Consider the following 17,209-nt stretch of genomic DNA (forward strand, 5'->3'; position numbering starts at 1 on the left):
TGATTGTGTCTCCAGGTGTATCTCCCTTGCGTGAGCCTGTCATGATGTGTTTGAGAGTAGCTAGAGTTGGGCAGAAGGCACAGGTTGGATCCTCGCCGTACCACTGTTGGCGATTCATTGGTGATGGAAGCACGTCGTACGTTGCTCTGATGATAAAGCTGATCTTGTTTGCCTTCATTTCCCATAGCTCCTTCCAGCTGATCTTTCTCCTCTCCACACCTTCCCACCTCATCCATTGTCCCTGCTTAACAAGAGAGAAGGCTTTTGCTCTTCTCACAGCCTCCTCCTGTCAACGCACCTCCTTGACCACCAGTGTTCTCCAGTCTGATGTTGTAGCCTTTTGGCAGGTTTGTTCATTTGCTTTCAAGCCAAAACCTCCTCTTCCCTGCTGGACCTGCCCCACAATGTCTTTGTGCTTCAAGGCTGATATAGCTCGCTGCACTGCATCGGATGGTGTCCACTTCTGCCCAGTTGCCAGGGGAGGTGCAGCAGTACTGATGGTCTTGTCTCTGGAATCCTTCAGTGTCATCTGTAGTCTTACTTGAGAACACTTGTATTCCTCGGTTAGACTAGTGAGAAGTAGTTCCAGGACCCCTTTGCCGTAGAGGCTGATGTTACTTAAACATCGATTTAAACACAGAGCCACAAAGTGATGGTCTGCACTATCTTCTCCACAGTTGTTAATGGGACTTCATACACTGTGAGTGGCCACATTGTGCGGGGGAGAAGTCCAAACTGTAGGCACCAGAGCTTCAGTTTCCCTGGCTGTTAACAATCTCTTGCCTTAATTGTTGCATAATGATAATCGATAATGATCTCTGGAATCACACACGTACAAAAACAAATACATCATGTAAATATAAACTGCAACAAATGAAAGGAGATTTTATTTAATACTCCTCTCAAAAATGGATCTAATGCGGCCCCTGCTTTATGATGTCATAAACCAGTTAGAAAGTATAATGCCATGTATGTCTTCAAATATAATGTGTCTCTTTAAAGACATATTATACAATATGTTGTATTGTCTCCTCGTTTTAATTGGATTCAGTCATGTCTGATCAATCAGTCAATTCAGTATCATTCATTAGAATATATAAGTGTACTATTTAATGATCTATATGTATGTTAAAGATGACAGACTTCTTTGCAAACTAATTAAACTCGAGGCAATACTAATAGGCCTATGTGTACCTTTTTAAAGGGGTCATATGACGTTGCTAAAAAGAACATTATTTTGTGTATTTGGTATAATGCAATGTGTTTATGCGGTTTAAGGTTAAAAAAACACATTATTTTCCATATAATGTACATTTATTGTTTCTCCTCTATGCCCCGCCTTTTTGAAATGCGTCGATTTTTACAAAGCTCATCGGTCTGAAAAAGCGAGGTGTGCTCTAATTGGCCAGCTATCCAGTGCGTTGTGATTGGCTGAATACCTCAAGCGTGTGACGGAAATGTTACGCCCCTACCATACTGAGATGCCGTCTCCCGGCAGGAAGAGACTCAGTCCAGCTGCTCTGCTCGTGCACATCCCATCATCGGTTCTCTTTTAGCAGTTCAGTCAATGTACTGTTAGGAGTAACTGAATAACTCATTCTTTGGGTGAACTATTGCTTTAACATTAATTGATCATTAATGTGATACAAAGAGCAGCATGATAAAATATGCAGCAATAAAATGTAAACCTGGGCTAGTCCTTTACATGTAAATTGACAAAGGGCTAAATCCACACAAACTCGTGTGTGTGTGTTATAGTGCAGTGGTTATGCTATTCATTTGGACACATGACTGGGTGGTATTATAGCGCTTTATTGCACTTATGGTTCATATGGCAGTATGACATAATTAAATGCTTGTCTTAGCTTTTTATTTATTTTTATTATTTTTTTAAAAGTAGAATGAGCACACATTCTCAAGTTCTTCCCAGAATAATTCAAACATGAATCTGCTTGAGTCACAGATCAGCAGTTTTCTCCACATACTTGACCTCAGGTGCTGGAACAACTCGCTGTTCTCTGGGTGTTCCCGAGTTTGCGAAATACTTCAACAAGAATGCTACGGGAAGCTGCTTACTGCTGTCACTAAGCAATGATACGAATATCTCAAAATCCTTGTTCTTGTGAAGACATTTTTTGGTCCCCATGAGGAAATAAGATTATAAATCATACAAAATAAAATTTTTTTTGAAAAACTTAAAATGCAGAAAGTTTCCCGTGAGGGGCAGGTTTAGGTTTAGGGCGATAGAAAATAGTTTGTACAGTATAAAAACCATTACGCTGATGGAATGTCCCCATAAAACATGGAAACCCAACGTGTGTGTGTGTGTGTTTTAATGTCAAATCAGCCACATTTCAGAAAATTCTCAAATTTCCTAAATCTAAAATTCTGTGAAGTTGCTTTGAAACATGTGCCAAAGCACGAGTTCTGATTTTGCAGAAAACACAAATCATGATCAAAGTCAAAACATTAAATGCTATTGATCAATATTTAATCAATGATGATGTAATCCATTATTTAGTATTTTATCCTATGATTTGCAACACTACTACAGATAAAACAATATATCTAATTTGAAGGGTGGCTGCGTTTTGTTTTAATATTAGACCCATATACCCTGTTGACTGTAGTTGTATTACATGCCAGTAGCCTCAATGTATTACTCCAGAAGTATTCAAACTAATTGTTATGAATAGTTTTTATTAGATCGTGTACATGCATTCAAGGCTATAATGGGGTATTTCTTTAAGTATGGACCTGAAATCAATGTTGAAACTAAGTGTTTTCCTCAAACAGATGAGATCATTATACTGTCAATTTGAGGCACATTAACAGGCATTCCAAGTTCTACATCCCACAGCGCAAAGCATGTTTGTGAAATGCAAAACTACCAGTTATTTTTCAGAGATAACTGGACACTTGTTGCATTGTGTGGTGTATCAAATAATATTTTTATGGTCATGGTAGTATTAGGCTAGTTTCTCATTCTGAACAGCACAAGCATAATATGTAACGTCTAAATAATTTAAATAAACTGTCATAGATTTTTGGAGGGTTTAATTGAAATGCATCCAAAAGAACAGATTTGGTAAAAAGAATCACGCATCACCACTAGATGGTGCTACATTCATGTTTAGTGTAAAGTTGTTTTACCTTGTGGTCTATAAATTCTTGATTTGCGCAAATCTTTGTGCACAGTTTAGTACGTTCACAAGTTGTAAAATGGTGCTATTGGAATGGAAATCAAAACATTTTTACAGCTACATTTATTTATATAAAAATACAAAACTTAAAAAAAAAAAAAAAAAGTTTCCATAGGAAAGCAATTCAGAAGCAATCCCATCTCTTTCATATCCATTTCAAATGCATCAGTGGCATACATTTCAGGTCAATAATACAGATTTCAGGTCAAAAATAATATTAAAATTAACTTACTAATCAAGTATAAAATGGAAATGGTCATGGAGGAAGAAATCTGTACGAGTCTGTGTGAGGAGGAAGATCTCTTTTTCAAAGACTGTTGGGAGAACATTTCATGAAATGGCTACTTTTCAATCCCTTAACACTCCTCAAAAGAAAGTAGCATGAGCTTCCATTTTAATCTATAAAAGGGGGAGTCTGTTCAGGAATAAACTTTCCTCCAACACACAGAAAACTACACATACGATTAAACCTCCCTCATATCCTCCAGTCAAGTATCTGGCCTCATGATTTACATGTACATACGTATATATAAAAAAAAATTACTTAAAAGAAAGAAGCCTTTCTGTGCGTCTTTCAGGCTTGAGCATTTGCAACATGCATACAAAGTGAAAAACAGCTGCATTTAGAATAGAAATTTAGCTATTGTTATTCAACAGCACATATTTGGAAATGGTGGACCTCAAGACAGGGTTCAGGTGTAAATCACTGGAGAACTATGATAAACCGCTGTCTGAATGAGAACTGGCTCTCGCTCTGGTAGTCTGCATTGAAGAGCATCACAGCACTTGAGTAGGGCACGGCTTGGCTGGCACATCCAATGTGCTCTCGCGTCCGCAGTGGGATGGCACGCTTCCAGCGCACTGCTCCTCAGCAGCAAGCGGAATCCCCTGAGCATGGATCTGCTGCATACGTTGCCTGCAATGAAAGTGTCGAATTCAGTCAGTCAAAACCTTTTTCCATTAGTCATTCTTTCAGTACAAGATTTGTATCTTGTAAACACCATCGTTTGCGTAGTACATCAGGGTTCTGTCATTGGATGGTGTTATTTCTAAATAAAATATTATTTCTTAACATTTTTAAATGTAATATAATATTAAGAAAAAGCATCATTTGCTGAAGTTATACATCGACAAATTCAGTGTGTTTATATTTAGATTTTTTTTTAAATTTTTTTTTGCATTTTCGGTCTTTAATTTTTAATCTATCAGCAGTTTATTAGTAATATAGTTGTGTTTGTCATTTTTATTAGTTTTGTTGATCCTGCCTGTTTAGCTGTGTGGGTTCTGTCATTGGATGGTGTTATTTCTAAATAAAATATTATTTCTTAACATTTTTAAATGTAATATAATATTAAGAAAAAGCATCATTTGCTGAAGTTATACATCGACAAATTCAGTGTTAGTTTATATTTAGATTTTTTTTTAAAATTTTTTTTGCATTTTCGGTCTTTAATTTTTAATCTATCAGCAGTTTATTAGTAATATAGTTGTGTTTGTCATTTTTATTAGTTTTGTTGATCCTGCCTGTTTAGCTGTGTTTATTATAGCTTAATTTTATTTCAGTTTTAATACATCAAGATACACTCCATTTTTTCTGATTTTAGTTAACTATAAAAACTCTGAATCAATTAAAAAGTTATACTGAATTAAGGGTGTCAATCCAGTTCCTTCGGCGTTTGACATCAGTAAGCCTTTGGCTTATTTTAGTATGGTGTTCGTTCTACTTTGACAATAACTCAAACATTAAAAAGAACTGTTAACGATGCTGAAAGTAATGAAAATGGGTTCCCACATCCTACTTACCAGGCTGTGCGGGACATGATGTAATGAATATCGGGTTTCTGGAAGCCATTGAAGGTGGAAGATGCGGCTACAGTGTAGGCACCCATGTTCTCAAACAGCAGCCAGTCGCCCATCTGCATGTCAGGCAAGCTGCACTGCTCCACAATGCGGTCCAGCCCATCACAGGTCGGGCCCCAAATGCTGCATGGGTACATGCGCTCATCAGGCTTGGGTTTCTGTAAGAGATTGTTGGTTACATTTTAGTCTCAGGGAAGAAACTCCATCTAACAAACAGGAATCTGATGGACTCATTTCCGTACCTTGTGCAGAGTTGGCAAGACATGCGCATGGTCATACAGAATGCAGTTGAAGGAACCATAAACACCATCGTTCACGTAGTACATCAGGGTTCTGTCATTGGCCCCATCCTCTTCTTCTGAAAAAATTAACAAGAAATTCAGTTAAATCAAATCATTTTTTTAATGTAATGCTTTACACGCTACAGATTGCTTCAAAGCAGCACCTCAGTTATAAACGGGACATTTACAGGATTATTCATTGCAGTGAAATTGATAATATTACTGAATATTAGTGTGTAGTTACTGAATATAGTTCTTTCATTTAAAGTCTGAGAATAATAATTTTAAGAGCACATTAGAAACAAACATGGTTTTGAATGTTTGCTTTTACCGTCTGAGGCTGATTGCTCCTTCATGATGACCTTTTTGGCAATGATGTTGACAGCCAGTGTGTAAGCAGACGCTACATAATAGCGGCCAGGTTCCGCAATGATCCTCACACCACAGTCAACAGGGAAATATTTATCCAGTGCAGGGTTAATCACAGCAGCGATCTGCCAACCAAAAAAAACCCCACAAGTTAAGTTTGGTATAACCTAAACATATTTGGTCACTTGAAGTTAAGATGGTGATTAAGAATATACCTCTTCAAATTTCAGTTTGGCGTCATCGGAGCCTGGAAAGCCTCCTCCAATATCAAGCAGGGTCATGTCATACCCCAGTTCCGCCTGGTGGACAATATCATTTTCAGACTAAGTATATATTCTATTGCATAAATGAGTGTAGTTTGAATTTTTATAGCATAAGGCCACTTACCCCCATGTCAAAAACATAGCGCGCATCTGAGATCGCCTGGCTGTATGTCTCAGGATCAGTGCAACCGCTGCCCACATGGAAACTGACTCCAATCACGTCCAGCCCGAGCTCCTTCGCCCTCTCCAGCAACAGCCGACTGCTCTTTAACGTGGCGCCAAACTTCACACTTAACCTGCACACCGCCTTGGAGTCGTCGGTGGCGATACGGAGAACCAGTCTGCAGAAACAGAAAATGTGTTTAAATGTCAGGAAAATCTTGTAACAATGCACAAAATCATTTTTTTAATTATAATTTTTAGTGGTCACCAAAATATATCATTGTCAGCCGATAAATTGTTCTGTTTGGCAAGTATCATGAGCAGAAAAACGTTTAACAGTCACAAAAATCTTGCCACAATGCACAAAAAAAAAAACTTTTTTTTTTACTTTGAAGTGGTCAAACCAAATCAGCTTATATTAGCCATTTTTATTGACAATAGGTTTACAGAAAGTGTATCTAAATTAAGTGTTTATTTCACAGATTCAACAAAGTAATTTTCAAATAATAATAAATTTGACTAAATACGTTAAAATAAACAAATATATATTTGCAATAACTGCTTGTTTTATTCACTGTTGCTAATTTATATGGTCTGATATCAAATATAATCCGTTTTATATCGGTCATCGGCCACCCAGTTATCAACCATCAAAAAAACGAACAAAAAAAAAAAACCCATACTGGTTGATCACTATTATTTTGTGGTGAAATGTGACCCGTTTTCTAGTAAAGTTACTCACTTGGCATTCTCATGGCTTCGTGCCACCTTCATGAGCTCCACTTCACTGTCAAACGTCATCATCTGCACTCCATGAGCAGAGGCGTATTTGATCTGAGAGACCTGCTTGCAGGGGTTGGCGTAGATGATCCTGCTCGGCTCCACACCCACAGACTGCACGATCTGGATCTCGGTCTAGCAGAAGAGACGAGGATTAGAAGTTGGGTTAATACAGGATTAACGCTGCTACATTCTTGCCGTTTGGTGCGGACGTCATGCACTCATTGAGACACATGGAGAAGTCACATTCGTGATTTAAGGAACTTAGAAGATCTTTCACATACCTTGCTCGCACAGTCGAATCCGGCTCCCAGAGACGCCAGTGTCGTGACGACAGCCCTGCTGTCATTGCACTTCACTGCATAGAACGGTGTGATACGGGGTAAAACGCGCAACCAACGGAGGTGCTTCTTCAGGACGTCACCCAGGTCGGCCACATAGAAGGCATCTTTGTCATCCTAAAAGAAGAAGAGATGTGATCAGAATGGTGGATGGCATATGCAGAGCCATTTAAAAAGTTAACATGAATAAAAAAAAGCAACAATTAAGCAGACATGTAGGTATAATACAACAGGTTCACTTACTGATAGTGATGACTCGTTGATCTTCTGCTCCACGATATCACGTGCACAGAATCCCTCCTCCAGGAAGGCGAAGTCAAAGTCTGATCCAGTCAAAGAGGTCATGGTGTTTGTTCAAGATTTGATTGCAAAAGAAACTGTTAAAGAAAATGACAGGGGTGTTATAAAATGTGACCGCTAAGACAACAGACTCCACTCAGTGGCCGTCTGTCGGTGTACGTAAAGTAGTAGCTTATTGTGACCCTGTCTGTGAAATCCAAAATCTAATTATGAGATAACAAGCATCAAAGTTTGATTTCAACCATTAATTTCACTATGATTTCAATTTTTGACATGGCCTTACTCAGGCAATATTAAAGATATAAAGGTTATATTTTCACAGAATGTTCTACATCTTTATGAAGGATGATTTTATGTAGAAAACAGTAAATAACAAAAAAAATGACTTTAGCTGGGTTTTCACAGCTTTAGAGACTACAAAGGCAACTCACTGACAGCTATAATGGAGATACCATTATAGTTATTAAATGTATTACATTTGACTTATATTTTCTGATGTCATTTTAATTTTAGTTTGTTTTAAGTTAATCATTTTGCGTTTTTTATAATTTATGTTAGTTTCAAATATATTTACAGAGGAGTACTTTTTATTTCGGTTTTAATTATTTTAGCATAAGTGAAATTAAATGATACATTTAACTTGGCAAGTAGCATTCATTTGATAAACTTTTATTAACAAATTAATTTTATTTCAAGTAAAAAGTGTTTTTTGTGTGTTTTTAGTTTTCATTAACTATAATAACTGACACAAATTTAAGGAAAGCACTCATATCACACCCACTGCTCTCATTTTACTCAGTCATCAGGGTTTCACAGCAACAGACCAATTTTTAACATTATTTGTCACTGACAAAGAGTGATGTAAACATTACTAAAATTATTCCAAATCAAAATGTCTACAATACAACACAAGATTGTACCATTACTTGCACAAATGTCTGTAGAATTATTATACCTCTCTCACTGGTGAAACTGGAACTTAAAAGGTACAAAATTACACAGATCTTTAAGGGGTTTGAGTTTTCCATGCCACTTTATTGGATGCTCTCAAAAGGCAGAATGACTCACCAGATGAATGGAAGAGATGGAATTATAATGTGACTAACAGATGTCGGACAGCCAAGGAGGTTCACCAGTGAAGTTGAATCCTTTCAGATAAGCCTCAAGGCCAGGGCCAGTGTGCACGTCTCCCAAGCAAGAATTCTGCAAAGATTCATACATTACGTCGAACCATAAAATGCAGGCAACAAACCAGTCCAAACTAACCTTAGGTTCTTTCGTTAATTCACATAGTGTGTAAAACTCATTACACACAATTTGTTGTTTATCGCAACAGTCCATTTTGTGTCAAATTAGGAAATTGTTTCCCAATGAAGCTGGCAACCGCACACACATTTTTGGACACTTATAACGCAGAGCAATTTCGCAAAGCCAGTGAAATTAGTCCCTCCCCTGAGAAGAGCGCGACTCCATCAGTTACCCAATAAGGAAAAGCCCTGTTTGGACAAACTATAACAGGCATTCCTGTCAGCCAATCACTGATCAAATCCAGCCGGCTTCTGCTTTCGGCTCAGCCAATAGAATGCGCTCATTCGGGCTAGCGAGGCTATGCAGCGTGAGGCTTCATTCATTGATCTTGAGCTTGAAAATAACCGTTAGCATTAACCAAAGAATCTAGTAAACATATTAGCAACTAAACGTTTGTCAACACAGCTGGCTCCAACGAAAAAGACCTTTGATAAAAGTCGAAGTTAAATACGCGCAGGAAAGTGTGACACAGCGGCCACGTTGACTCAGAGGCCATAGTGTCATAACATACGACACAACTAAACGAGCCAAACGCGTCGATATTAAACTGCGTCGAAAAACATTTCAGCGAATTAACTAACGTTAGAGGCTGATCGGTTAGTTTCTTTATTTTTGATTAGACTGTACCAAACTGAAAGTTTATCCTAACATAACGGATATTAGACACTTAACGTTAATGCCGCTGAATAATATCGTATAACTCACCTTAAAACGCATTTACAAAGAGTTTTCCCATTAGACCAGAGTGCTGGAAATGAATATCGTCGGCGTTGTCCCGCACACGAACGGCTGTGGTGATCTACCGGCGCACAAGAGGAGTAAAAACCGGCACGGGATCGCAGCTCTATATATAGTGAGGTGGTTTCCAAGGTGACGCGCCAGCTGAAACCGGCTTCCTCTGAGCGAGCGAACCAGTTTGTTCTTGCTAGCGGCTTCGCGCGTGAGCGTTTGAAGGAGTGAAGAAAGAACACATTTCCCGCGTCTGACTGAACCAAAGTTACATTCTCAACTGGTATAAGATTAATAATAATTATTATGCTAAAACCTGTTAATGAAACAGAGCCCATAATGAACAAAGGGCTTAACCATGTAAAATATAACAGCTGAACTATTCTTGATTTCTTGTGGTTTCCTGAACATCTATAAACTATCAACTAAACTGTTATCTCTAATTAGAAAGTTAAATATTTGTGGAGGAGTTTGAATTTACACACACACACACACACACACACGCACGCACGCACGCACACACACCCAGACACACACAAAAAAACTTCATTCTGTATGATTTATAAGCTTTTGTACCCGTGGGGACCACAATTTAGGTCCCCACCGTGACATGAGTCCCCATGGGTCTGTGTGTAGTCAGGTTTAAGTCCCCAAGTATTCTGTATGCGGTTCAAATGTATTATTACAATGTGACAGAACTGTAAAATAGAGAAATCACGTGTTTTTTTCTAAACATCTACTGTAGTCAACATTTGAAGTGGATCAAAAAAGTTAATCAAAGTTGTCCTAAGGCAAGAACGCATTTTGGTTTTAGGTTTCAGGACAACTTTGACATCAAATGTTGACAACTATATAAACTTCCTGAAAAAAAAAAATAATAATAATAGAAAAGTTCAAAACTTTAAAGCTTTTGTGGTTTTCCACAAGTCTCAAAATATCATGGGAAAAATGTTGTTATTAATGAAAACTATTGGAAATCATTTTTTTAGTAATTAAAAAAGCACACAACAAAAATACTAACATTTAAATGAAAACTGAAAAAATAAAAGCTAATTCCAAATGTTAATAAATAATACTATCCTATAGTATAAAAATAAATATCACATCTAAAGAAATAGTGAGGAACAGCAGTTATATTTACAGTTACATTTGCATTAAAATTTTTTAGAATTAGAGTATTAGAATTGGGCAATAAATACTATCAGCCCTTAACTGGAAAAATATAATTGAGCCAAGAATTGGAATGTGGACTGAAGGAATGGTGTCAATGGAATTGAATTGTTGAAAAGAAAAAATGTTTTTGAAGATGTCTGGAGACCTTTTACAAACTTCTTAAGGCACAATGTTAATGTTGGTAGCCTGCTACAAGAACAAGCTCTGAGGGAGTAGTGTAGCATCATCATCATCTTCTATGATGATTTATGTATCTTTAAAATGTTTTTTCTTCTTCTTTCATTTGGATATGGGAGGGAGAATAGGGTATAAAATGTTTGCTGTGCATGATTGTTAGTCATTGTGTAATCTGTTGTGATATGCAAACTGAAAAAGTAATATTTTGTTAAAAAAAAAAAAAAAAAAAAAGGAATTGGGCCAATGCGGATGAGGTCATGGGGAGGAGCCTTTCTGTGCCTTTGTAACTTTTCCTTCCTTGTAATTGGGCCATCTGGTTCCAGTTACCGCACTTTGACGACAGCAGCTTTCAGTCAACATGCTGCAAGACCTTGCTGAAGATGCCAGAATGGATGTTTCCTCACATTTCACCTTTTCCACTTCCGTCTTTTATCTTTGTTCTGCACACTTTGTTGTCATCCTGCCAGATGTGGGGAAATTAGGAGTGGAGACTACATCTATATATATCAGTCCTAAAACTCCCTGTAATCAAAGGAGCAGACTAATTATTATATCCCGTGCACCTGGTGACGGAAACAAATACATTTTTCCTCCTTCTTAAAAAAAAAAAAAAATAGGTTAAGGCATTTGACTGCATTACATGTGCTGTAGACTTCATTGTAGGCCGACACTGTAAAAAAAATCTGTGACATTTACGGTAAAATACCAGCAGCTGTGGTTGCCAGAATTTCACCGTAAAAAATATGGTAGCGACATTTTAGGTTTTACAGACTAGAGGTCAACTAGACCATGAGGTCATTGTTTATATCCTCAAACACCACAAACCACATGACTTTTTCATGAACGCAATAATATTTAATGGGTAAGAAGGTTCCTATGTCAGTTTTTCCCCTTCCTTTAAGGCTCCATACAACATTTTCCACCCTTATCAAGATGCTTCCTAATCTGTCAATCTTGCATTTTCCTCAGAATTCCATAGAGATCATGGAAAGGAATTAAGGATTAGCCTAGTTCACAACGTCTCTCTTTTTACTAAGGTTATTGATATATTAAATAATGTTGGATGTGCGGTTGACAATTATTGTTATACAGCTGTGTGCTTGTTTGCACAGAGACAAAATGGCACGTGCACAATATCATCTATGTATTTGTGTTTCCGAAATAAGATATACACGACACACAGGCTATTCTACCTTGTTCTATGTACAGTACACACAGTCTTGAACTTATGACCTCAAAATCTTTATGTCTAGCAACACGGATAGTTTTGAGTCAAAGCAGTTTGAAGGATGTGCCTTATTTCATCAAACCCAAACACTTGACATAAACACTGAGAACGTGAGGGGTAAATAACTGGGTAAGTGACACAGTTGTACACGAGTTTTTGTTTCACTTATCAATATAATCATAGAACATCTCAAGAGTCCTCCAACATAACAAAAAAACAAAATCTTCAGACAAAGTTTTGGTAAAATATCGGTAATATATAGTAAGTAAGCAGTCATCTAGCAACCACTTAGCCACATGCTGAAAACTTGAAATTTGGGATATCACACAAAAACACGCTAAATTAAAGGGATAGTTCACCCAAGAATGAAAATGTGATGTTTATCTGCTTACCCCCAGGGCATCCAAGATGTAGGTGACTTTGTTTCTTCAGTAGAACACATTTGATGATTTTTAACTCCAACCGTTGCACTCTATCAAGTCGTATAATGCATGGCAATGGTAACAAAATCTATGAGAGTAAAAAAAACATGCACAGACAAATCCAAATTAAACCCTGCGGCACGTGACGACACATTGATGTCCTAAGACACCAAACGATCGGTTTGTGCCAGAAATCGAACAATATTTATATCATTTTTTACCTCTAATACAATGCAAATGTACGCCTCATATGCTCCATGAATCTACAGTTTTAATATAGTCTTGAAATTTCACGATTTGTAAAACCTTAGCATATAGAAGTTAACAGCAATTACAACACACACACATTTTGATTTATTGCATTTTAAGTGCATGTGCAAGCCCATCTGCTTTACTGTCAGACATTTCTGATCAGTTAATGAAAAATCACATATCAGGCTTGTGAATGTATACAAAATTGCACAAGTTTTTCAGAAATCATGTAAGAGTCATTCACAACTGGAAAAGCCTTAGACCTCTGTATTTCCATCCGTACTCTCACATACTCACTGTGGCTTTTGCCCTGATCTTCGACTCGAGAAACTCTATGACGACTGCATTGCTGTGGTCGGGAATACGTTTCCCAGATGCAAGCTTAATTCATCGGTTTGCAGAATCCAGACAGACCTTTCCAGAACTATGATTTTTCCTTCAGAGGTCAACTAGACCATGAGGTCATTGTTTATATCCTCAAACACCACAAACCACATGACTTTTTCATGAACGCAATAATATTTAATGGGTAAGAAGGTTCCTATGTCAGTTTTTCCCCTTCCTTTAAGGCTCCATACAACATTTTCCACCCTTATCAAGATGCTTCCTAATCTGTCAATCTTGCATTTTCCTCAGAATTCCATAGAGATCATGGAAAGGAATTAAGGATTAGCCTAGTTCACAACGTCTCTCTTTTTACTAAGGTTATTGATATATTAAATAATGTTGGATGTGCGGTTGACAATTATTGTTATACAGCTGTGTGCTTGACTGAAGAAACAAAGTCACCTACATCTTGGATGCCCTGGGGGTAAGCAGATAAACATCACATTTTCATTCTTGGGTGAACTATCCCTTTAAGGCAGTATTTTTTTATTCAATAAAAAAGCATGCATAAACTAGAATGGAAACACATTTACCTAAGACATTCCAGGATGTGCAACTCAGACGCTGTTTTAGTCATTTTGAAATGCCTGAGCCAAAAATTATTTGGTATAATCACCTCCCAGAACTGTCTCCCAAACATCATGCACCCAAATGCAAGATAACATGATAACGTCATTTATTAAGTAGAAAAATAGAGTCACAAGCTTTACTGATTGCAACTTTTTAATATTTCATCATTGATACTTTGTGCCAGTTTCCAAGGAACTGAAGACTATGTTCTCTGAACCAAATGGGATGGAAAACGCAACTGTTTTATCCGATATTCCAATTTTTCGCACAACTTTAATTCACAACTTTGGATGGAAACTTAGCTAGTGGCAAGCTCTTGTACCCCTAAAAATACAGTTTTTCACACTTTTCCTGAGACTGTGTGATGTGTGTGGAGTGACAGTGATTAGAGGAAGGAGGTTTCTATGTCACAGCCATCAGGAACGGTCACCGATAAGCCTGCTTTATTTACCAGGACTCACCAGGTGACTGTTTTCAGAGACAGCATCTGTGATGGATACAGACCTAAGAGCATTTAGACACATTATGTGTGTCACCATGAATGACACATACGCACGCAAACAAGAATCTACCCGTTTCATTAATGTATGACTAGGTTGATTAGTTTAAATTAAAACTTTGCAATTTAGATGGATGGAAATTGTATTTGTAATTCAAATACATAAATCTTAAATGTATGCCTTTTTTTGTATCTCTTTTATTTTTACATTTTGTCATGTAACTTGCCTCATAAAAAAATCCGTAAGTTCAGAAAAATACATCCCAATGTACAACATTAAAGGGATAGTTCACCCAAAAATGAAAACTTATTTCTTTTGCTGAATACAACAGTAAATATTTTTTGAAGTTTGAAGAACCAAATAATTGCTGGTAGCCATTGACCTCCACAGTATTGAAAAAAAAAAACTATGAAAGTCAATGTTCAATATCTCTACTGACTTTTCACAGGCGTTTACCATAGTTTAAATTATGGTTTATGGTTAAAGGAAATGTCTGCAAACCTAACTGAAAATATATTGGCAATTGTCTGCCAGGAGAGAATTAGTTATTCTTACATCCTAATGTATTTTTGACACAAGGGGCAATATAGGTGTAATGTCAGCACAGGTCATGACACAGTTTAATCTTCACACAAGGTGTGTAAACCTGGGTAAAGAGATTCTGTCCTCTTTGAGCCAGCAGAGTCTGGATTAAACTTGTTCTTGATCCTGTTACGACTCACATATAAACAACGTGTAAAGTGCTTTCAGGGCATGCTCACTCGTTTAAACGTAAAAACGTTGAAATTATTCATATGGCAGACACACTTTTTCCAAAACGACTTACAGTATATTCAAAGATTACACTTTATTAAGTACATTCCCTGGAAACTGCAATATGACCTCTGCTTTGCTTTAGGAACTCACGATGACCGCGTTTCCAGGTCGGAAGAATCTGACCCTGACGCACTTATAGGTAGGTAAAAGTCACAAATACTGAAGCTATAAAATGGCAGTGGTGTAAGACGGCATTGAAGAGTCACATCATTTTGATGAAAACACAAGTTAACGCTGAAAGTCCTTTACATATTGGGGAATCCCCTGTCAAAAATGGGGAAAAAGCTCATTATGCTATATTACCACCAAATTTTAGATTCAGCCTTTTGTTAAATTTTTTTTTTTTTTTCAGTTAGCACAGGTTTTGTATTTCGTTTTGGAACTGATTGGTCATAGGCCTCATTGATCTGAGCTAATTAAAAGATTGAATCCATTATTTCGTAATAATATAGCATAATGAAAAAAGTATAACCAATTTTTGGTAGGCCAGTCATTTTTCTATGTGACCGCCACGAGTGTAACAAGGTGGGGGAAATATCCCAGAAAAGTACAAAAATTATTGTTGCACCCTGTGTGAGCAAAGTCAGTAAGTTTTAGTACATTAAAGGGATAGTTCACCCAAAAGTGAAAATTCTGTCATTAAATACTCAAACCCAAAAGACCTTTGTTCATATTTGGAACACAAATTAGTCACATGGACTATTTTAACGATGTCCTTATCTTTCTGGGCCTTGAACATGGTAGTTGACCCTATGGAGGGTCAGAAAGCTCTAGGATTTCATCAAACTATCTTAATTTGTGTTCTGAATATGAATAAAGGTCTTATGGGTTTGAAACGACATTAAGGTGAGTAATTAATGACGGAATTTTCATTTTTGGGTGAACTATCCCTTTAACTAGCATTTTTGGGAAAAAGAAAATCAAAAAGACTGGAAGCAATCGCATCCAAAATAAATTTCACAATGCTTACTTCAGATTAATTCCTTTTAAGTACTGCTGTCAAACGATTAATCGCGATTAATCGCATCCAAAATAAAAGTTTTTGTTTACATGACATATATATGTGTGTGTACTGTGTATATTTATTATGTATAAATAAATAAACACACATGCATGTATATATTTAAGAAAAATATGTTACGTTTATATATTAAATATATTTACATATGATATAATTTATATGAATATAAATATATACATGTAAATATTTTCAAAATATATACTGTGTTTGTCTTTATATATACATAATAAATACACACAGTACACACCCATATATTATGTAAACAAAACTTTTATTTTGGATGCGATTAATCGCGATTAATCGTTTGACAGCACTAATTAAAATGAATTAATCTGAAGTAAGCATTGTGAAATTTCCCAATATGAAAATCCGACTTATAGTATATAAGTCTACAAGTCTACTTGTATCAATTATAATATCTCGTAACTTAATACAGCCACAAGTTCAATTGAATCAAAAGTTTGCTGTGCGTTAAGTTTCGGCTTGGGAGAGTCTGTGAGTGTGGAATTACTCTGTAGACATTACAACAAACACACAATTCTGTTTTCATATGTGTTCTGTATTTCTCATGAAACATCAAACTTTCTCAAGAGGAAACATTATTGGCAGCAACATCACAAGGTTATGTAATAGGCGTACATGGATGCGTGCAAACACGTTGTATGGTGTAAGCCGTATAATATTGCCTTACACACAGATATGAGTCATAATTCACTCAATGCTGAAATTATAGATCAAAAGATATAAATGCACTGATTTGTACCCTCCCTCAAAACAAAAGCAAATCTTCTGGCTCGCATCCGTTTACAGTTGGTAAAATGTTTTCGAAAGAAGTCTCTTATGCTCTTATGTGGATTGATCACATCAAAAATACTGTAAAATTATAAAATATTACAATTTTAAATAATTGTACCGGTAATAACTATTGTATTGTAAAAAATAACTATTGTATAATGTAGTTCATTCCTGTGATCAAAGCTGAATTTTCAGCATCATTACTTCAGTCTTCAGTGTCACATGATCTTCAGAAATCATTCTAATATACTGATTTGCTGCTCAAGAAACAT

At 36.6% G+C, this 17,209-nt stretch overlaps 1 protein-coding gene across 2 annotated transcripts; it reads right to left on the bottom strand.

Moving 5' to 3' along the window:
• Positions 1–3,042: 3,042 nt before the first annotated feature.
• Positions 3,043–9,696, bottom strand: LOC107753348 (ornithine decarboxylase-like). 2 transcript variants are annotated; one of them, XM_016569483.1, is made up of 11 exons: positions 9,573–9,696; positions 8,628–8,762; positions 7,503–7,636; positions 7,203–7,376; positions 6,881–7,053; positions 6,101–6,317; positions 5,929–6,012; positions 5,676–5,838; positions 5,306–5,418; positions 5,007–5,221; positions 3,043–4,119 (listed from the first exon to the last, which is right to left on the bottom strand). In XM_016569483.1, exons 3-11 carry the CDS (start codon positions 7,602–7,604, stop codon positions 3,981–3,983), a joined length of 1,380 nt encoding a protein of 459 aa, XP_016424969.1. In that variant the 5' UTR covers positions 7,605–7,636; positions 8,628–8,762; positions 9,573–9,696; the 3' UTR covers positions 3,043–3,980. The 2 variants fall into 2 exon arrangements, with proteins under 2 accessions (XP_016424969.1, XP_016424968.1); XM_016569482.1 differs by having other exon boundaries at positions 5,306–5,421.
• Positions 9,697–17,209: the final 7,513 nt, after the last annotated feature.

The sequence above is a fragment of the Sinocyclocheilus rhinocerous genome, unplaced genomic scaffold (genome assembly GCF_001515625.1).
Source record: "Sinocyclocheilus rhinocerous isolate Xijiao unplaced genomic scaffold, SAMN03320098_v1.1 scaffold1042, whole genome shotgun sequence".
Classification (NCBI taxonomy): Eukaryota; Metazoa; Chordata; class Actinopteri; order Cypriniformes; family Cyprinidae; genus Sinocyclocheilus; species Sinocyclocheilus rhinocerous.

What these genes read in the sequence shown, in the direction of transcription:
- LOC107753348 (XM_016569482.1), bottom strand. Translation starts at nt 7,604, where the DNA reads ATGACCTCTTTGACTGGATCAGACTTTGACTTCGCCTTCCTGGAGGAG. An exon ending in TCTTGCCAACTCTGCACAAG is followed by an intron (nt 5,222 to 5,305) that starts GTACGGAAATGA and finishes AATCTCTTACAG; the next exon opens with AAACCCAAGCCTGATGAGCG. An exon ending in ATCATGTCCCGCACAGCCTG is followed by an intron (nt 4,120 to 5,006) that starts GTAAGTAGGATG and finishes CTTTCATTGCAG; the next exon opens with GCAACGTATGCAGCAGATCC.